This window comes from Elephas maximus, chromosome 10 (genome assembly GCF_024166365.1).
Source record: "Elephas maximus indicus isolate mEleMax1 chromosome 10, mEleMax1 primary haplotype, whole genome shotgun sequence".
Classification (NCBI taxonomy): Eukaryota; Metazoa; Chordata; class Mammalia; order Proboscidea; family Elephantidae; genus Elephas; species Elephas maximus.
In genome coordinates, this window is record NC_064828.1 from 68,947,810 (window position 1) to 68,970,091 (window position 22,282).

Sequence of the window (22,282 nt, forward strand, 5' to 3'; positions counted from 1 at the left end):
CTATACAGATTATTTCATGGAAAACATAAATAGTGAAACAATGGGGCCTCCAAATGTCTGCTATTCTACATATGAATATACTCATAACTCTTTGCTCTCAGCCATACTGCCCTCTCTTCTGTTTTCTACAAGGCTAAGAGAATTTCTGCACAGCTACCACCTGCGCATCACTGGAGGCTTGTATGTTGCTATGATGCTGTACAGGTTGCAGTAGAGCTTCCAGACTAAGGTGAACTAGGAAGAAAGGCCTGGTGATCTACTTCCAAAAATCAGCCAGTCAAAACCCCATGGATCACAACAGTCTAATCTGTGAGACACCATGGGGATGGCTCAGGACTAGGCAGCATTTCCTTCTATTGTGCCTGGAGTCGCCATGAGTCGGGGGCTGACTTGATGGCAACTAACAACAATAACTGGAGAACTTCAGCATTTATTTTCAGAATGTCTTCAAAAAGTTTCCTTTGAAAACTTAATAGAAATAATAAAGAAGTAAGGCAGCGTGTTTCCTTCAGGTTGCATGCAATTGTTGTTGGCTGCGTTTAAGAGAAAAGAATCTCTAGGAGGGCTGGATTATCAGGCTCGGAGCCTGAAACATCATTCAGAGTCCCACTGCTGGTATGTTCTGGTGAAGTCACCACCAAGACTGAACTCTGGACATTGCCACGGAAACGCTGCCGTCATTGCCTATGGAAGTGAGGCATAGATGCCACCAGCCATGTCTGAATGGACTCTGCCCTGTCCCTGCTTCTTTACCTCGTTAGTTTCCAGTTCAAAGCACGGAGCAGGTGCTTCTGACAGGCAGAGCCTAGGTCATATGCCTGTGCTCTAGCTGCAAGGGAGACTGTATTTTCAGCATGTGTAATGGAAGGGGGTGTGCCTCATAAGCTGGGTGTCCCTCAAACATAGGGTGAGGCTTTAGATATTGAGCAGCCAAAAATAAATAAAAAGGTCCACTATTTCAGTTTACATTCCAAATTCCTACAGACTTAGTTTGATTTCTAAGCATACTCATTTGAAGTTAAAAAGTTCAAGATTATAGGTTTGATTTCCATTCCTGGTTATAATCAGTTCATTATCATCTCTTCCATAACTTCACTCAGCAGTTTCACAAATTATTTCTCTGATGCCAAGAAAGTCAGATAAAAGAATACATGGATTAGTCATTGTAGAGCCATTTTGACCTTAGGAAGAAAAAATTCAGATTGTAGATTTTGCTGATGTAGAGTTAGTTTTCAAGAAAATGCTAATATACATGCCTGCCTGTAAGGTAACTGGATAAATTTTTTCACTGAAGTTGGTAATTTTACCTTACTCTTCAGTTTTTAAAATTTAATTATAAAGTATTTGAAAAGGCAGTTAATAATTCCAGTAATTAATATCAACAATTCAAACACCTTAGGATATCTTCCTAAGCATAATAATAATAATAATAACATTATAGGTTGGTGAATTTTAAGTTTTCTTCATGAGGAATCATAGATAACAGGACTTTTTTTCTCAGTTCTCTTTAATTAGCTGTTCGCTGGTTTAAAACTTTGACTAATTGCCCTTTCAAAAAAAAAAAGGTTAAAACCAGACTGAAGAGGTTTTGAATACAATTCAAGCTTGGTAGTATGTTGTTTCAATAAAACATAGCAATATACACAAATCTAATAATTCACAAAAATTTTATACTATCCTACTGTTCACCCCAGGAGGAATATATTCAACCAAATAAAAGTGCTATTATTAATCTGATATAAATTTTTTTATATTAAAACTAAAATAACTGTCTCAACTCCATAACGTAGTGGCACTAAGAAGCCAGCAACAGTTTGAATCCTGGATCTGCTAGTTAATTGCCATAAACCAAAACCAAACCAAATCCATTGCTGTCAAGTCAATTCCGACTCATAGCAACCCTGTAGGACAAAGTAGAACTGCCCCTTAAGGATTCCAAGGAGCAGCTGGTGGATCCGAACTTCCAACCTTTTGGTTAGCAGCCAGGTTACTAACTACTGCACCACCAGGGTTCCACTCTTAGAGTTATTGTGAAAATTAAATGAGTTAATATGAGGAAAGCACTTAGTATATAATACTTGGCACATAGCAAAAAAAAAAAGCTAGCAAATTATTTCAGAAATTTGTTGATTTAGCTTTTTAACTTTTCATTTTGATGTAATTTCATACTTACAGAAAAGTCACAAAAATAGCCCACTTTGTACACCCTTACCCAGATTCCCCAAATGTTAATATTTTGCCACATTTGCTTTATCTTTGACTCTGCATATACATGTGTATTGTTTTGTCATTAACCATTTGAAAGTAAGTTCCATACATGATGCCCTTTTACCTTTAAATACTTCAGAGTGTTTCCTAAAAATAAGAACATTTTCTTACATATCCGAGTACGATAATCAAAATCAGGAAATTATCATTAATATAACACTATTATATAATCTGGAAACCCTGGTGGCTTAGTGGTTAAGATTTTGGCTGTTAACCAAAAGGTCAGCAGTTCGAATCCACCAGGCACTCCTTGAAAACTCTATGGGGCAATTCAGCTCTGTCCTATAGGGTTGCTGTGGGTTGGAATCGACTCGATGGCAATGGGTTGGTTGGTTAGTTGGTATTATCTAATCTACAGACCTGATTCAGATTTTGCCTGTTGTCCCAATAATACCGTTTATGGCAGAAGAAAATTCCAGATTCTGCATTTCATTCCATTGTCATAGCCGTTTAGCCTCCTTTAATCTGGAAGAGCTCCTCAGGTGTTGGTTTGTTTGGTTTTGTCCCTAAAGACTTTGACGTTTTTGCTAAGTACCAGCTGGTTATTTTGTAGAATGTCTCTCACTTTGGATTTGTCTGAAGTTGTCTCATACTTCCTGGTAGTGTAGTGGTTAAGAGCTGTGGCTGCTAACCAAAAGGTCAGCAGTTCAAATCCACCAGGCACTCCTTGGAAACTATGGGGCAGTTCTTCTCCATACTATAGGGTTGCTATGAGTCAGAATCGACTCAATGGCCGTGGGTTTTTTTTTTTTTTTTTTTGGTCTCATAGTTAATTTGAGTAAATGCACTTCTGGCAGGAAAACTATGAAAATGATGCTGCATTCTTCTAATTGCACTATATCAGGAAGCACATGATGTTTGTTTGTCTCATTACTAGTGCTGTTAAATTTGATCACTTGGTTAAGATTATGTCTGGCAGATTTTGCCACTCTAAAGTTACCATTTTTACCTTTGTAATGAATATACTTACAGGGAGACACTTGGAGACTATGCACAGATATCACGTTACTCCATCGACTTTCACCCACTAGTTTTGGCATTCTTTGACTATAACTGTGATGGTTGCCAAGTGGTGATTTCTAATTCCTTCATCTCTCCTACAATTGTTAGTTGACTTTCTACAGAAAGGAAGTGGTTTCCCTGCTCCCCTCTTATATCACTATAGATTCATGGTTTCTTGTTTTTATTAAATGGGTTGTAATCTATTACAATAATAATTTTTATACTCAAATTATCCCCCATTTGGGCATCTGGAGCTCCTTCAAGCTGGCTTCATGTGCCCTCTTGTCCTGTGCCCATCATTCTTTGAGCGCTTCCTTACTTTCTGGCACAAGATGTTTCAGACTCATTTTGCCCCAGCCCTGGAATCACCCATTTCACCAAAGATGCTGGTTTATGTTTTAAGCAGAGGAAGGACTCTCGTATTTTATGCTGGCTTTCCAAAATGATATTTACAGATGAAACTGAGAAGATCCTTAATATATATGTTAGAAACACTTTAAGATTCATTCATTCTCTAAATCATTAAGCTTCCTTTGTGTGCTTCGGGTTAGGTGCTCATAATACAAACTCCAGTTCACATTTCAAAACAACATCAAAATAATTGGTGCAGACAATTAAATGCTATAGGTGTACAGAGATGGGCTAGAAAACTTGGAATCAAAGAGAAATTTAGAAAAGGCTAGGATTCGAATAGATAGAAAGGAGCAGGAAGAATATTCAATTCAGGGGTACAGCCTGAGCAAATATGTGGAGCCAACAATAAGCATGGTTTATTAGGGAATTTTAAGGAGCATGACTAGTTGGTAGAGATAAAAATACTGATAATTAATGAATAGGGTTTAGGTTATTGGGAATCTGGATTCCAGGCTGACCCATTTAGAATATATTCTGCAAGCAATGAAATATTCTTTAAACTTTTGGGGCTGGGTAGTCATAAAGCGTATGCTTTGGGAAGTTTAATCTGATGTTATATTGCGGAATAGATTGGAAAACAGAAGATAATTAGGAAACCCCTAAAATAATTGAGTCTAATATAGTAGGAGTACAAGTAAGAATGGATAGATATGAAAATAATTTGGAAGGAAGAAATGCCTTTGTTGTTGTTGTTAGGTGCCATCAAGTCAGTTCCGACTCATAGTGACCCTATGCACAACAGAACAAAACATTGGCCTGATGCTGCGCCATCCTTGCAATTGTTGCTATGCTTGAACCCATTGTTGCAGCCACTGTGTCAGTCCATCTCATTGAGGGTCTTCCTCTTTTTTGCTGACCCTCTACTTTACCAAGCATGATGTCATTCTACAGGGACTGATCGCTCCTGAAAAGATGTCCAAAGTATGTGAGATGTAGTCTCGCCATCCTTCTAAGGAGCATTCTGGTTGTACTTCTTCCATGACAGATTTGTTTATTTTTTTTGGCAGTCTGTGGTATATTTAGTATTCTTCTCTAACACCACAATTTTAAGGTGTCAGTTCTTCGGTCTTCTTTATTCATTGTCCAGCTTTCTCATGTGTATGAGGCGATTGAAAACACCATGGCTTGGGTCAGACGCATCTTAGTCCTCAAGGTGACATCCTTGCTTTTCAACACTTTAAAGAGGTCTTTTACAGCACGTGTGCCCAATGCAGTGCGTCTTTTGATTTCCTGACTGCTGCTTCCGTGGGTGTTGATTATGGATCCAAGTAAAATAAAATCCTTGACAGCCTCAATCTCCTCTCCCATTTATCATGAAGTTGCTTATTGGCCCAGTTGTGAGGATTTTTTTTTTTTTTTATGTTGCATTGTAATCTATATTGAAGGCTGTGGTCTTTGATCTTCACCAGTAAGTGCTTCAAGTCCTTGAATCAGGATCACTTGGAGAATAGGGAACTCAGAGAAATGGGAAAGTGATGATGTTCGAGGGAAAAAAACAGAATTCATCTGCAAATAGAAACTCAAAGAAAAACAGATTTAGTGATATTGAAATTTTTAACTAATTTTTTTTCTACAATGATCGAGTAAAAGCCGTAGAATTACTCAATATCTTTTTATACAAAACAGTATGCTTGAAGAATAACAACTTGGGGGCATACAATATCGTAATTACTAGACAGAGTAATATTTGTTGAATTTCACAACACCATGTTGGAAATAGATATTTGGTAATAGTTTTAATTTTCATTGTTTCAGGTTTATAGCAATAATAGAAAGCTGTTTTGGTTTGATATGCTGTAGTATATTCAGCCACATTACCAGTCTAAAATCAGATCTCTGGATTGAGACCCAGATTCCTGCTTACTTTCAAATGTGTGGCTCTTGGGGTAAGACATTAGTTTCTAAGTGCGGCATTTGATTCTTTGGGTATTACGGAAACTCACATTTTTCTCCCCCATTTAAAAAAAAATTATTGTTAACTTCAACTTTGTCTAAAGAAGAAACCATCAGAAACTAAGAACTTAGCTATACAAGCTTTTTAAATTGCCAAATATTGCAGCCAAGACGTTCTTTACCATCTATTGGGAGATAAAGGTAGAAAGTACCTAGTTTCATACATTCCACAAGAAGTGAGAACAAATGTTCCTAAATATTTTACCATTTTATTAATTTTTACAATTAAACTTACTTTGTTCTTAATCTAAAACCAGGTCATCATTCTCCTTCATGGATATAGCAAGAAAAATTACACAGGTTTGTTACCTCTTTAGCTAGGTTTGTTATCAGGTTTTCTGAACTGGCTGAAGTGTTAAAAGTGACATCTGAGGACTACACCACATTCTATCCATAGGGTACCCAGCAGGTCTGTTCATTTGTTTAACAGGTTAATATGTGGACTTCCTAATTAAAACCTGTTGAAAGAAATTGTTCCATGAAGGAATGTATTAACCATGTATCATGTTGGGATAGTGCTGGGCGGCTGTCATAATTGCTGCTGCTGGTTTACAGAAAGGAAAATAAAGTCGGTTGCTTTTGTCGGGAAAGAAGATTTCTTGTTATCTGTATTTGCAGGCTTTCTGGCTCATATGCTGGAGGAATCCTTGCTGCGGGGGTGTTTTCATTTTCTCGTCTAACATGGCAGTGGTCCATCTCAGCAGAGGTTTTCAGCTTAAACAATCTGTTTGTGGGGCTGCTTATGGCTCTTACTGTACATTTTGAGGAGGCAGCAACTGCAAAAGAGAGATCAAAGGTAACCTATTTTGATCAAAGTGAAATAATTTTTTGTTTTAATTTTTAGACAGACACTGTATTACTTAAAGTTTAGATACTGTTTGTCTATCCCGATTACTGTCAAAGTAATCTAGGCATGTTAGAAGAGAAACTGTTCTCAGTTCTTTTGTTGTGAATGGAACCACTATAGCCTTTATCAAACATGGGACCTCATCTCCCCTCCCTCACTCCCAGAGCTCAAAAGTTTTTGGGGGAGGGGAAGAGGATGAGGGAATTATCAAATCCACTGTGAGTCCTATGGAGATGATAGGCGTGTTGGCTAATCCCACCAGTATTTGTGTGTGTGTGTGTGTGTGTTTGATCATAAAATGCCAAGCTCTAAATTGACTAACTTAAATTATGTACCATACATAGACTTACTCCCTAATTGCAAAAAGTCAAATTTATAATTTTTTTAGCAAAAAGAAAAATATCAAATGTAGAAAAAAGTAGTTTAGAAGAGATTACAATGTATTCTAAGGCAACCATCATCATCAAAATCATTGGAAATGTGCAGGAACCCAGGAGTTTATAGTCCGCCCAGTAGAAAATACCAAGTCATCCTAGTAAGGACAGCCTTGTCTCATTAAAGAATACAAAAACAAAAGAACATCATGGTTTGTCTGTGTTTCACATAAACAGATCTGTGATATTGTTACAGTTTTTTTGTTTAAGATAACTTTTTTCTAATTAGAAAATAATACATGTTCAAGGAAAAAAAACCCTACAGATAACCATATTTCTCTATAAAAGCTGCCATATTCCATGTATTTAATAGGAGAAAAAGTAAAACAGAAAGAATTGCTGAGCTTCAGTTATAGTTTTGCTTGAGTAAGAATTACAGTTAAGGACTGCTTTTATTAGTCCTAACCATTATAGTTAGGACTTACCTAGTCAACACAAGGGACTTTCTATAAATAAGTTTGGAGACAGACATTTAAGGACAAACTGCAGTGATTTAGTGAGAATAAAAGGTATTAGTAAAAAATAATGATGTAAATATTAGTAACTGTTAAAGCATGACTCTTTGCACCTAAGAGGTTGATTTAAATCTTACCTGTGGTACAAGTGCTTGGTTTTAACATAAAGAATAGCTTTTTACTATTGTGCTTACTTAGAATTCCAGGTGAATTTTTAACTTAGACTTTTTTTTCATTTTATTTATTTTCAGATAGTTAAAATTGGTGCCTTCTGCTGTGGCCTCAGCTTATGTAACCAGCATACAATAGTACTCTATGTTCTCTGCATAATACCATGGATTCTCTTTCGACTTTTCAAAGAGAAGGTAGGTTTTCTAACTTTGTCAAAATCAAAATTTCTAATATTTTACTTAGGCCCAATATAACACTCAGAGCATCAGAAAACCTGGGCTTTAATTTTTCTTGTGTTTTATGTAAATCATAAATAACCTTAGATCCTAACAACACTGACTGAAAAAAGAAGATGTAAAAAAATTATGCAGTATTGATTACAGTGGCATCTAGCATGTTTCATAATTTTCTTTAACTGATTTTGAACAGTACCTCAAAGAGGATAGGCTAAAAAGGACTTAAAACAAAAATGTCAAATTTCCTTGGTTGTTTTATTATATATCCTAAGGCCAGGAATGGGGTACCAATAATACTGTGAGGAAAGTGATTATAAATTAAAATGGCTGTTTATAAAGTAAGGTAAGGAAATTTGTTAAAGCACTGGGAGATGTAGGTAAGGAGAAGGCAGAGAGTTAAATTAGCCAAGAGTTCCTTGGAAGAACCAAACCAAAACCAAACCCATTGCTGTCTAGTTGATTCCAACTCATAGTGACCCTGTAGAACATTGCAGAACTGCCCCATAGGGTTTCCAAGGAGCGCCTGGTGAATTCAAACTGCTGACCTTTTGGTTAGTAGCCGAATTCTTAACCACTACACAACCAAGGTTTCCCTTAGCAGGATAGATGTCCCTTATTCTGCCCATCTTTCTTCCCACAGGTTAAAATAGTCTATATACAGAGCCAGTCCTAGGTCATTTTACCTACTAGTTTATTTATTTTTTGTGTGTTTGTGAATTACACTTCAGCTGCTTTTATGTATCATTTTATTATTTGCCAGTTATACCCAGCTATAATCAGAATCATAATAGAAAACACACATATGATAAAATTATTGTGCATAAATAGGGAAATAATTATACCAAAGTTTTAGGTAACTGTATTTACTATACTTGAACTCATTTTGTTTCTTAGCTTCTTGGCAGCAAAGCAAAGGGGGTAATGTGGCAGTTATAAGATTCTTATTATGTGATTGAAAAAAAATGAATAAAAGGAAAACATAACAGTTGGCAGGAAAGATAAACTTTTTCTTGGAACTGACTTCTGTTAAGTCAATCATACAAGTCCTTATGTAGTAAGGACATTGAATAGCATAACAGGCAATGTCTTTAATAGGGGTTTTATAGAGTATACAGAAAGTTCTTTATATGGTCTTACATAAGCCACTGATTTGAAAAATGGAAATATTACATTAAAAAGTATACCTCAGTGAAGACTTTTCCATAGAATACCTAACTGAGGACACCCAAATATTTTCTTGTGAATTGGATGGCTGCACGGACAGGGTGGATAGCATATCCCATAGCTTTTCGCATTCTGTGCCCATCATCTTAGCCAGGCTTCTGGCATCAGCAGAGACCAGACAGGTGTACTCTCTGGTAAGAACCTGCAAGGCAAATATTTTGTGTTAGTTGATTGACAGACAAGCCATATGCTTTGTATACAAACATGCAGGACTCGGAGTTGACAGTTTAGAAACCTGGACTGGGGACCTGTTTGCCTTGTAGTAAAGTAAGCTTCCAATAAATGATGAAATTTTGGGAGCTATGACTATTCAACAGACTTTTCATTTCCATTATTTAAATACCAGAGCAACTGTGATAGTTGGATCTTGGTGGTATAATGCAGAGCAAGAAGTCCTGGGTCAGTTGGTACCAACCCTGGCTGCTCACTTGAGTTATCTGGGAAGCTTAAAAATATCTCTTGTGTGCGACATGCATACCTATATATATGTATATATATACACATACATGTGCACACATATATACATACAAGGGTAGTGCAAATGGTTAATGTGCTCAGCTGTGAACTGAAAGATTAGAAGTTCAAGTCCACCCAGAGACCTGGCAATCTATTTCCAAAATCAGCCTTAACTGCCACCTTTGCCATGAACCAGAAGAATTGGATGGTGTCCACCTACTATTACTGAACATTTAATCAAAGATTTACAGAAAAATCCTGATCAAAAGGGGGAAAATGCAGAACAGAATCTCAAATCCTCATGGAATCCAGACTTTCTGGAGTCATGGAAGTTGGATAAATCCCTGAAACTATTGCCCTAAAATAATCTTTAAACCTTAAACCAAAAATTTCACCTGAAGTCTTCTTAAAACCAAACAATAGATTAAGTTAACTAGTAAAGAATGGCTGCCTTGAGCAGTGTGCTCTTTTAAGATCTGACAAGAGCAACCAAAAAGATTAAATAGGAGGTTTGGGGGGCAGTGAGTTTATATTAACGCCGGAGAGTGAGAATGGTTGTGCAACTCAAAAAATGTAATCAGTGTCACTAAATTGTACATGTAGAAATGGTTGAATTGGTGTATGTTCTGCTGCATATATTCTTAACAACAAAAATAAAATAAATTGTTTTAAAAAAAAGAAAACCCCGTAGAACACAATTCTACTCTGACACGCGGTGTTGCCATGAGTCCAAGTTGACTTGATGGCAGCTGGTGTATACATACATGTGTTAATGTATGTATGTGTGTACCTGTGCAGATTTTACATACATGTGTATACATATGCTGATCATGGCCCCACTGCAAAACAACTCTGACGTGATCAATCTGAGGTGAGACCTGGGCTCAGTATTTTTAAAAAGCTCCCCAGGTGCTAATGTGTAGCTAGGGCTATAAACCACTCTTCTGGACTCTATGTAGTAGCTCTTATCTAATTGTCTACCTGTTTATTTCTACACAAAACCAGAAAATTCATCAACCACCTCTTACCATCATTCTACATTCAACTTTACAACATACAGAAACTGCTAAAATATAAACATTTACTTTCTGTAATACCATTTTCAAGAACAGCAAAGGCATGCGTTAGTTATTTCTTATACTCTTTTCATGCTGTCCTTTTTTATGTATCTCATTACCACCATAGAAATCACGTATGAAATCAATACTGTAATAAAAACACTCCATTCTCAATTAAAGGATGTTTATTTGAAAATGCTAATGTAAGTCAACTGCTTCTAGTTCTGGTGAATGTGAACCTTGGTTCTTGTATTCACTCTTATGTATAAATTTCTCTACTTTTAAAGGAAAAAATATAATTTCCAATTATGATATTTGTAATAGACTACCAAATACTAAAACCCACAACTACTAAAGCAACCAATGTTTGAATCTTTCTAGTATCCCAGAATTCATATTCTTTTACATCTTTTTTTTTTTTTTAAGAGCATTTGGTTAAGGTTGGAGGTTATATAAAAGCTAACTTAATCTGTGCCAAACATTTCCATGAAATATCCAGAACTCTCCTATAAAGAATCACGAAAATGTATATTCATGATAAAGTTAATGGTTCTAAGTTTACGCCGGATGATGGTAATGAGTGAAGCACATTGACGTTAGAACGATGTTTTGGGCATATTTAAAATCAACCAAACAACACTTAATCACCTCCAAGTGTGTTATCTCAGCTTACAATGCTGCATGTCATGACATGGTTTTAAATGTAAAAGATGCAATAAACATGATCAACCAAACATGATACTTAAGCGTAAATACTAATACTGTTTGCGTCATTCATATTTCACCTGCCATGCAAAGTAGTTCAGGCTGATGCAATTTTCTAGTAATCCACAGTAATCAGAAGGTTTAACATAGTATTCTGTCGTGACTTAATATAAATTGAGAGATCAGCTCTGTGTAAACATATTTGATGTTTTCCTTGATGCATTCTTGAAGTTCCAGGATGACTGGACTAAAATAAACATTATTATACAACCCGCTGTGTTCTAATGCAGGAGCTGTCCGTGGGTTCCTTGCTGAAGTTGAGTCTGTACTTCTCTGCTGGTTTGCTGCCCTATGTCCACCTTCCCATCTCATCCTACCTCAGTCAAGCCCGTTGGACCTGGGGAGACCAGACAACGGTGCTAGGATTTTTGACACATTTTCTCAGGGAAGAATATGGAACATTCAGTCTGGTAAATCTGTATTTAAAGTCCTTTTAAGGAAATGAGTTACAAAATTTCAGTGTTCTGCTTGGACCTTGATTGAAAAAAAAAAAAAAAGACAGTTGATAGAATTTTTATTTCAGTTATTTACATAACAAATGTGTCCTTGGAATGTGGCCATTAAAATGGTTTAGAAAAAAAATTGTAATCCCTTAAGCCAACATCACCCTGTTGTGGTAGAGCGCACTTTTCAGGATGACAAACATCTGGGGCTCCGCTGCTTGCAGTGGAAGCACTGTGGACTGGTTAGCATCGAGTGTCACTGTGGACACTTGGTCTGTGAATCAAAATATTTGGAAAAGATTGAGGGAAAAAGAATTTTTTCTAATTTACCTTGACCAAAACACTTTTTTTTCCTCCACATATTTGATGAACAGTGTTCACGTTAGTATTTCATTTTTAAAACCAAAGACGTATTTTTAAATGCTTCGTAAAATATGGTTATACTTAATGGAGAAAATGTGCTTTTAAAAAGTTCAAAAGGTCTTGCTTTCCCTAAGGCACGAATCAGGAGAAAATGTTAAATGTGGCTACAGTAAATGTTGTCTGACAAATGAAGGAATAAACTGAAGGTTTTTTATGTTAATATATGCAGTTGTATCAGGTTTTTCTTTTATGGTTTGTGCTTTTTGTCTCTTATTTAAGAAGGTAAGTTCCAGAGAGTACATATTATATGATATCATTTATACAAATTCTAAAAGACCATGTAAAAACTAAACTGTTGTTTAAGGATACATAGAAAAGTAGTAAAACTTTTTTTTAATATATCGTGTAGCACAAAATTCAAGGTAGTTACGGGGGTGGGGGGAGGGTGAGAAAGAGAAAGAGAGGTCCTCGAGGGCTTTGCGCGATAATTTTTTGTATTGATGAGGTTCTGTTTCTTAAATGAATGTTGAGTCTGTAATTTTTTTTAGGTCTTTATCCCTTAAATATACTTTACACACTTTTTATTTAGGAAGTATTTCGTAATGGACTAATAAGAGGATAATTATTATTATTTTGACAGAGTTTGATACTTTTAAGTTTATACTCTTGTTTACTTTATATTGTTTACTCCATAAAATTATTATGTTAGGGCCATTCCATATTTGAAAATCATATAATTCACACATAAGTGTGAAATTATAAGCTACCAGAAGTTAGTGAACTCTAATCAAAGTGCCCAGAAAGACCGAGAGTGCATAACAGAAGTGTAAAAATTATATTAATTCATTGACGTGTTATTGTTCCTGCTGGAATAGTTTAGCTGGTCTGTAGCCAGGGCATTATTTCTGAAATTCTTCCTAAAGGACGTTGAGGGTTAGTTTTCAGTGACTTCTCTGTAAAAATTCTGTAAGTCACTGAAGTAAAGACTTTGAATCAAGAGAGGTGTTGAATTGTGTATTTAAAACATGTATCTTTTAAACCAAGATGCTAAAATACAATAGTCTAACAAAGCTTCATTTTAATGTTTGTACAAATAAACTCTTCTCTTTTGTATTTAGGCAAAATCTGAAATAGGATCCAGTATGTCTGAGATACTGCTGTGAGTATGAAATATTTGAAACTATTTTAAATGACTTCTCTATTCCTTTAAGTGGTTTTAGAGATTGCTGAGTTTATCTCTTTGTGAAGTATGCCTGAGAAATAGTTTTCAGCTCTACAGTTAAGAGTTGTTTGTGTACACTGTCAAATAGTCTAGCATTTCCTTCAACAAGATGAAGCTTAAAGTGAGCAATAAATACACCAGCAAATGAGAATGTTAGATGAATATATAAAACCCCCCAGTGCTGTCGAGTCGATTCTGACTTATAGCGACCGTATAGGACAGAGTAGAACTGCCTGATAGAGTTTCCAAGGAGTGCCTGGCGAATTCGAACTGCCGACCCCTTGGTTAACAGCTGTAGCACTTAACCACTACGCTGCCAGGATGTCCATGATGAATATATGGAGTCTTTAAAATGAAAACGTTTCAACTTTTAGTTGTATTCAAAATTAGCCAATGTAGTGTTGCTTTAGAAAGAATTTGTTCCTTTTTCTGGTTTTTTTATCTCCTTTTAGAGACATTTTATAACATTATATTCAGCAAAGTTTGAACAATTATTTTTGTTTGTGTAGTGCTCTTTTAATTCTTCAAAGCTTAATCGTTTCCTAATGTCTCTTGAGACTTTTCCTTTAGACTGGTCTGGTAGTAAGCTGTGTTTTTTACTTCAGTGTTTTTAGCATCCAACATTATTATTAGAACCAGCTTAAGCAAAGTATTTTCACTGATATTATCTACTAGCGTTCTTTGAAAAATGGGTTAATATTTGCTTTAAACCTCACACAGATTAAGAAAACTTGAAAAATATCTATACCAATCCAGTAATACTTGTATAATGTTTGCAATATAATATTGAAGGGGAATATTTTTCTATAACACTAAAGTGATCTACTAACTAATTATTGATTTGGGACTCTCCGGACTTTTTAACAGAAACATTTTAAAAATATGGGGAAAATATTTCAATTTTTTATAAATGAGGCAGTTCATAGGCTTTCACAATTTCTTGCTAGCTTGCTTGCTTCCATTCTTCCTTTCTTTTTAAATAACTTTATTCCTTTTCCTAAATACAATACATAATCATAAAAATTTTAGAAAATACAGATAAGCAAAATTTTTTTAAGTAAAATTGCCTATCATTCAATATGCAGAGAGCCACTGTTAATCTACTGACATTCTTATGTATATCCTTCAAATATGAAAAACTTTGTAAAACCTGGGCTTATACTATATATACTGTTTTATTAGCTTGTGGTTTTCACCTTATATCTTAAAAGTATTTCCCCATTATTGGTTATTATATAACATTTTAATGGTTCTCACATTTTATTTTAAATATTTATTTTAATGTCTCACTAACTTTTGTGGCTCCTTTTGTTGTTGTTGTTGGAGAGAGGGTAGCAAGAAGCTCCGTTTGTTACCTATTTTATCAGTGTTTCCAAATTTTGGCTTTATTCTGCTTTCTCTGTGCCAGAAGACCCACTCCCTATTCTCTTCTATCTGCCTTCTAGTAGCTGTTACAGCATTCTGGATTACCGATACGTTTTGCCTTAACAAATCCCACAGGACCTCCAAAGAATGCTGAGGAGTAAGCCTAGACCATAAATCTAACTTTTATTAGTTGCACATAAAAGTACTCTATTTGGGAATTTAAAGGCCTTCTTTACTTTAAAAATTAGCATTTACGTTGTATACTCAAAAAGACTTGGTATACATAATGACCACTCATATCTACACTATTTGTTGGAACCAAATTATAAGGTAGAATAGAGGCATAATCTTAGTACTCTCTGAGTGAGTGAGAGAATCTCCAGTCTTTGCTTCAGGTGGACAGGAATGTTGAGAAAGGCAAGTCATAAGTACAAGAAAACCCTTCGAAATGATGGAACCTAATCATCTATCCCTTTCCAGTCAAGCAAATTAAATTCATTCCCAATGATATCTCTAAATTGCAATCCTGGACAAGGAAATTATTGAATCTAACCCTAGGCAGTGACCATCTTTTAGAGCTCACGTTTAAGCACCAGGTCTCCAAGAATTAATTTTAAGGACTGACTTCATTCCTTTTTGAAGAATGGTTTGAAATGGGCCGCATGCAGCAATCAATTTTCAAGTGTGTTTGAAAATTCATAAGGATGTCTTCTCATAGTAGATGAGTCTCCATTAGTAAAATGCACATTGTGTGGTTCCCATAATTAGGGCATCACATTTTTTCTGGTAAAGTTGCCACTAGGGAGAAGAAAGCTCTTTGAGATGGTGAGTATATAGTCATTTCTTTTTTAAAAAATTGGAGACTGCTAGAGCAGTAGTTAAGTGCTATTTTAGAGTTCAGATAACACCTGGAAAATGCATATTAGTTAATGGAAGAATTTTAACTGTAGGAAAGTGTCATGGATTGGAAAGTGTCAACTTGGTTAGGCCATGATTTCCAGTATACTGTGGTTGTCCTCCATTTTGTGATTGTAATTTTATGTTAAAGTGGATTAGGGTGGGATTGTAACACTACCCTTACCCACATCACATCCCTGATCCAAAGAAAAGGGAGTTTGCCTGGGGTGTGGCCTGCACCACCTTCTATCTCTCAAAAGATAAAACGAAAGGGAAACAAGCACAGAGTTGGAGACCACATATCACCAAGTCAGCAGCACTGGGAGCAGAGCGTGTCCTTTGGACCTGGGGTCCCTGCTCCTGAGAAGCTCCTCAACTAGGGGAATTTTGAGGACAAGGAATCTTCCTTCAGAGCCTACAGAGAGAGAAAGCCTTCCCCTGGAGCCGACACCCTGAATTTGGACTTGTAACCTACTAGACTGTGAGAAAATAAATTTCTCTTTGTTAAAGCCATCCACCTGTGGTATTTCTGTTATGGCAGCACTAGATGACTAAGACAGAAGGAAAAGACACATTTCTTTGAGATTGCTTAAACATTTTTAAAACCAAGTATTACAGAAAACAAAGAAGCCTTTAAGGAAGAAGGTAACTCAGAAAACAATGGTTGAAAATCACTCCTGTTTTCCTTTTTTCTTCATGATTTAATCTCTGGCAAACTACTGGAATTAAGTTTGTTTCCAATTGCTATATTGCCGCAGGCCTTGTTTACATTGCTGCCAGGAGAAAGGTCAAAACCCATTCCAAACAACTTATTATCAACCCAGTCAGGGAGAGCCTATAAAGTATACCAATATCAGAAAGACATAAGAATTATTTGTTCTGATCCTATCCTAAGGTATACAAATTGGTAACCAAATGTTACAGTTGGGAGACATTTTAGAACTGTTTAATTCTTTCTTCTGATGCTTTTTCTCCTATCTTTAAAAGAACAGAAAATAATTTTAAAATCTGACTCCAGCCCTTAAAGTTGTTCAGTGCATAATCATTTATGCCTCAAAGAATATTTTATTTGGGATTAACTAGATTTTCCCTGTGCCAGCAATAAATTAGATTGTCTTTTATAGTTCTCAGGTAACAAATATGAGGACAGAGCTCTCATTCAACATCCAAGTCCTTGCAGTTTGGGCAAATATATGTTTAGCAAGAAAGTAAGTAATGTATTCCTTTTCCCATGCTCATTAATTGAATTGATGTTTTTAATATGTCATTGTAGAATATTGCCGGTATTAGTTTATATTTCAAATAAATGACTCTTGCTCACTTCTATCAAGACAAATATATATTGTTTTTTTGCCAGTGTTTTTCCCCCAATTATAAATCAAATGATTTTGAAAAATTTAGCAGTATATTACAATCTAACTAAACAAGTCATTTGATATCTTAAACTTCTGTTTTGATCCCTTACCCTGCCAATACCGTTTCTACTGTTGCCTTGCAAAAGAAGCAAATAATTATTTAAATTTCTCTGATGATAAAAGAAAACCTAAAAAATATAGGACCGTTGGCTTCCATTTACCTTTTTTGTCACTTTCTAATCTGTTGAGTATATGTACTTAACATCTGTACATGAAGTGTATTTAAAGTATTTTTTTTTTATAGGTGCATACAGCTACAGTTCCGTTTCCTTAACACCTGCTTAACATTGCATGCGAGCATTTCCCTGTAGTACAAACAATTCTTAAGATCATATAACTGTATAATATTCTATCCTGACCATAGCAGAATTTATTTAAATGTTCATTTACTCAAGGATATTTAGATTGCTTCCACTTTTTCTACTATTATCAGTAATACTAAAGTATCTTTATGGATTGAACCTTAATCTACATATCTGCTTATTTCTTTAAGAGTTACGGCTCTATGTTAAATTACTGAGTCAACAAATGTGAATATTTTAAGGCTCTTGGTATGTATCATCAAATTCCTTTCCTCAAAGATTGTACGAGCATTCTACTGTATTCTCACCAACATTGAAACTTGTCACTTTGATGCATAAAAATGTTATTTTATTTTGCATGTTTGATTACTTCCTAAATATAGTTTGTATTTCTTTTGTGAATTTTAACTTTGTGTTCTTTGCTGCATAGTTCCAAGTTGTATATAATATGTAGCTCATTACTCTGTTTTGTTTGCCCATTCTCAGATTTTTAAAACCAAGATCTTTCCCTGTTACTAGTTAAAAATGGAAACTTGTATAGATCCAAATATTTTTTCTGCAGCTTAAGCTGTATAATGTTATTATTGATATTCACACAAATAAATAATTTTTGGATGTATTTTTATTTTTTTTTTTTTAGGGACAGACCAAATCCATCATTAGTATGGCTTTTTACTGGGATGTTTTGTGTTTATTCATTGTTCTTTGCTTGGAGGGCAAATTTAGATATCTCGAAACCACTTTTCATGGGTGTGGTAAGTTTTACTTAGCTATATCCTTTGACCAGAAAATTTGTGAAGAATGTACAAATGTGTCCCTCATGAATCTTGTAGAAGGGCAAATTATTTCTGGAATAGTCGGAATCTTATATACATTATTATAATTCAAAAGTTAAAATTCTTGAACCAGTAAAGCTAAAAAAAAATTTTAGGGGAAAAAAAAGTAACATTTAATAAACACAATAGTCAGGAAAAAAAAATCCAAGGTACATTTAAGTTAGTCCTCGTGTGTGTGTGTGTGTATGCTTATAAGTATATATAAAAAAAAAAAAAAAACAGTGCTGTCGAGTCGATTCCGACTCATACCGACCCTATAGGACAGAGTAGAACTGCCCCATAGAGTTTCCAAGGAGCGCCTTGCAGATTCGAATAGTGCCTATATACTTACTTATATAAGTGCATACGCACTACTGTATTTCTCCTGAAAAATTTTTTTTTGAAATAGCAAAAGAAGTATGGGTTTTAACTGAGGGTTCTTACCAACTTATTTCCTTATTTCTTACCTCACAAGTCCTAGGCCTGAACATAAGATCAATCACATTTTTGTTTTTCCCTGGCTACCATTTCTGAGTTTTGGGGTATTTCGTCTTATATAGAAACTCTGTAAATTAGGTAGCTGTTTTTTAGCAGCTGAAACCAACAAACTGTTTTGTGTTCAAGAGGCCTAATAAATAATACCCCACTCCACTACCTGAATTCTGAATCAGTTGAGAAACAATATAAACCAGCACAAATGGTGAAAGAATCACCTTTACTACAGGTAGTGCTGGGACTGGAGAACATGGCTTATATCTGTGGTTAAAGGAGTTCCCTCATATCAAATCCTAGAATTGTCAGACTTACCCACTAGTCACAGGCAGTGCTGCCACAGGGACAGAGTCTGCCCCAGACAAGTGTCTCCTGTGGGCAGCTCACTTTCCAGAGAAAGAGAGGAAAGGACAGGACTATGCATGCCCATCCTATCTCCCAAACCCCCTAGTCCAATCAATCCCTGTACTGCTACAGGGAAAAATAAGTGAAAGGACATAGAGGCCAGGAGTGTTTTCATGGATTGAATTGTGTCCCCCAAAATGTGTGTCAACATGGCTAGGCCGTGATTCCCAGTAGTGTGTGATTGTCTACCATTTTGTCATCTGATATGATTTTCCTATATGTTATAAATCCTACTCTATTATGTTAATGAGGTAGGATTAGAGGCAGTTATTTTAGTGAGGCAGAATTTAATCTACAAGATTAGGTTGTGTCTTAAGCCAATCTCTTTTGAGATATAAAAGAAGCGAGCAGAGAGACATGGGACCTCGTGCCACTAAGAAAGAAGCACTGGGAGCATAGCACATCCTTTAGACCCGGGGTCCATGGACTGAGAAACTCATTGACCAGAGAAGATTGATGATAAGGACTTTCCCCCAAAGCTGACAGAGAGAGAAAGCCTTCCCCTGGAGCTGGCACCCTGAATTTGGACTTCTAGCCTACTAGACTGCGAGAGAATAAACTTCTGTTTGTTAAACCCACCCACCTGTGGTATTTCTGTTACAGCAGCACTACACAGCTAAGACAAGTGTATACTAGTCGGGCTTCTCCACATGGAAGGAAGCATGAGGAGTAAAGCAAAAGCCTTTCTCTAGTCCCTCCCGTTTATATATTCCAGGAGCTCAGAAGCAAAGCTGCAGTATTGAAATGAATGTGTGGACCCAAAATGGAAGACACATATGTCAAAAGGGGAAGGAGGAATGTTTGGAAATTGAAAAATGAAGTGCCATGGAGTTAGATTGGAAAAGTCACTTAACAGCACCTGAATGATAGCAGGCATAAGCAACTGAGTGTATGCAATACATTTTTCAATGTATAAGCATGTGACTGAGTGCACGAGCTGGTCAACTGGACACACTCTTTGCACGTGCTGTTTTGCAGGTAGAACGATTCTGGATGCAGAGCAATGCGGTGGTGGCCGTCCTCGCCGGCACTGGGTTGGCTGCACTTCTGTCTGAGAGTAACCGAGTGCTGCACAACAGCATTGGGCTTCAGTGTTTGGAGTGGCTTTCAGCAATGATTTTTGTAACTTACCAAATATATTCTAATTACAGGTAACACAGGGTTATTTTTATGAAAAGTAGCATTCAAGCCAGAGACATTTGAGTATTTAGATTCTAGGATTTTACTTCATCTTTAACTCCCACTGATTTTTCAAGGCTCAAAGTGAGGCAGCTTGGTCTGAATGCAGTGATTCTTAAAATTTTGGGGCTGCTAAACCTCCTGAGGAGCCCTGGTGGCGCAGTGGTTAAAAGCTCGGCTGCTAACCAAAAGGTTGGCAGTTCAAATCCACCATCCAATCCTTGGAAATCTGTGGGGCAGTTCTACTCTGTCCTGTAGGGTCGCTGTGAGTCAAGATTCACTCTATGGTAACAGGTTTGGTTTTGGGTTTTTAAACCTCCTGAACCAGAATGTCAACATGGGTGATGTGTAGTTCCAGACTGTGACAAGCAAGAATTTGAGTGGCGTGGCATGTGTAATCTGTGTCTTTTCCTCTAAAGACCCCTAGAGATACTTTGTGGCATCTGGTGTATATGTAAAACACCGCTCAGATGGAAAGGCATTTGGGGCTTTTGGTATGCTCTAAAATAATTCACTTTATACTTTGATGATTTCATCTTGAATAATGCCTGGCTCTTATCTAGTACACCCTGTAGAAGTGAATATTAATTTTAAAATAAAGTTTTTAACCCTTATGCATTATTCATATATATATATTTAATTGTTTTCATAACCATGACAGTGAAAATCTCCATCTAACAGAAAAGATGTCCAAGTTTCAGTTGAAAGTTCATTTATTTCCAGCACTATTGAATAACCATAACAGAAGTAGGCGAGGTCTTTCAAGTTTAAAGTAATACCAGTATTATTTTTTGAAGATTAAATTTGCACAGTCCGCCTTAAAAACTGATGTTGATTATAATACCCGGATAGAGCCAGTGTTAGGAAGGCTGCATCACCAGGCGGCCTTGTGGGAAGGGATTGAGGCTCCCGGATACTTCTGCAAGCTGGCTTAAGAAGAGTTCATCAAGCCCACTGTTTGTTTGTTTGTTTTCCCCGATCCCAGTTGTCTATTGCCTCAGGTCTTTAGGGCAGTTCAAGTTCAACACCAGGGATGCTTGCACAGGCTTGGGTTTTATTTTGTTTAGATTTCTTTATTTGCCCCAGAGGAAGGAAAAGATAGCATCTTTGCTGAGTGGCAAAATGTGAGGCATCACACTGCAAAACAGGGCATCATAACAGGGAAATGCTCATTATTTCCTCAATTACAAAGACAGGCATAGTATTTTGTTCCTAGAAGTATTTACTTGCTTTCTGATACTAACCCAGTGTTTCAACTTTAGGTTGTTTCTCAGCTCTCTTAAATGTAATGAACCTGATAATAGCAGGAAGGAAATTGCTTGTTCCAGTTTTTTTGATGCATTTACTCTCTTATTCAGTCTTTTTCTTTTTTCATGGAATGCTTTCAGAATGCATGCCAGTTTTTCATTCAAGTTAGAAAGTCCACTTCATTATTGAAGAGAGTTGCACTGCTGTTGGTAATAGCAAATAATGCCTGAGAGAAGTAAACAACTTAACCAACTATTCCTTCCCCTTTTTCTCAATGGCCTCATTCCTAGTGGGATTTTTTTTTTTTTTTTTTTTTTTTGGTCTTGATGGGAGAGAGAAACACAGGGAGCCTGTGGTTCAGGGGAGCGGTGGAAAGGGTCAAACTCTAGATGGAAGAGAGTCATACAAATACTAAATTTATGTCAGAAATTGGCAGATTTCCTTTGCATTTCTCCAAAGTCCTTTGGAGTAAGTGGAATTACCGTATTTTTATACGAAAAAAGCATGCATTATACGTTTTTTGCCAGCTACCCAACCCTGTACACTTTATTTTTGTAAGCGCACTATGCCAATTTCTGAACATTATACATGTGGCTACGTTAGTTACTTGGGAGCATTATTTGAGAAAAAATATGGTAACATGAAATTACTTTAAATTCCAAGTGGAATTAGAAACCTTTTTTAATGAACTAACGTGTTTTTAGAGGGAAAAAAACCCTTTTCTTGAGCACTAAATGATTCCTTTTTATGGAAAAGATGATAAATTCCGTGAGTAAAGCAGTAGACTAATTTTTTAAACTGCATAATTAGTTCTCCTTTTTCTCAGGTGATAGTGTTCTCTTTTCAAATACAT

The 22,282-nt window shown here is 36.1% G+C and overlaps 1 protein-coding gene across 2 annotated transcripts in view; it reads left to right on the plus strand.

Annotated features, from left to right (window-relative positions):
• Positions 1 to 22,282, plus strand: part of TMEM260 (transmembrane protein 260) — a 74,809-nt gene that overhangs the window by 29,610 nt on the left and 22,917 nt on the right. For both annotated transcript variants that reach the window (XM_049899404.1, XM_049899405.1), the window contains exons 4-10: positions 6,256 to 6,433; positions 7,625 to 7,738; positions 11,514 to 11,693; positions 13,208 to 13,248; positions 16,698 to 16,781; positions 17,931 to 18,045; positions 19,981 to 20,153. In XM_049899404.1, the coding sequence (XP_049755361.1) occupies positions 6,256 to 6,433; positions 7,625 to 7,738; positions 11,514 to 11,693; positions 13,208 to 13,248; positions 16,698 to 16,781; positions 17,931 to 18,045; positions 19,981 to 20,153 (885 nt within the window). The remainder of the gene's footprint in view (positions 1 to 6,255; positions 6,434 to 7,624; positions 7,739 to 11,513; positions 11,694 to 13,207; positions 13,249 to 16,697; positions 16,782 to 17,930; positions 18,046 to 19,980; positions 20,154 to 22,282) is intronic.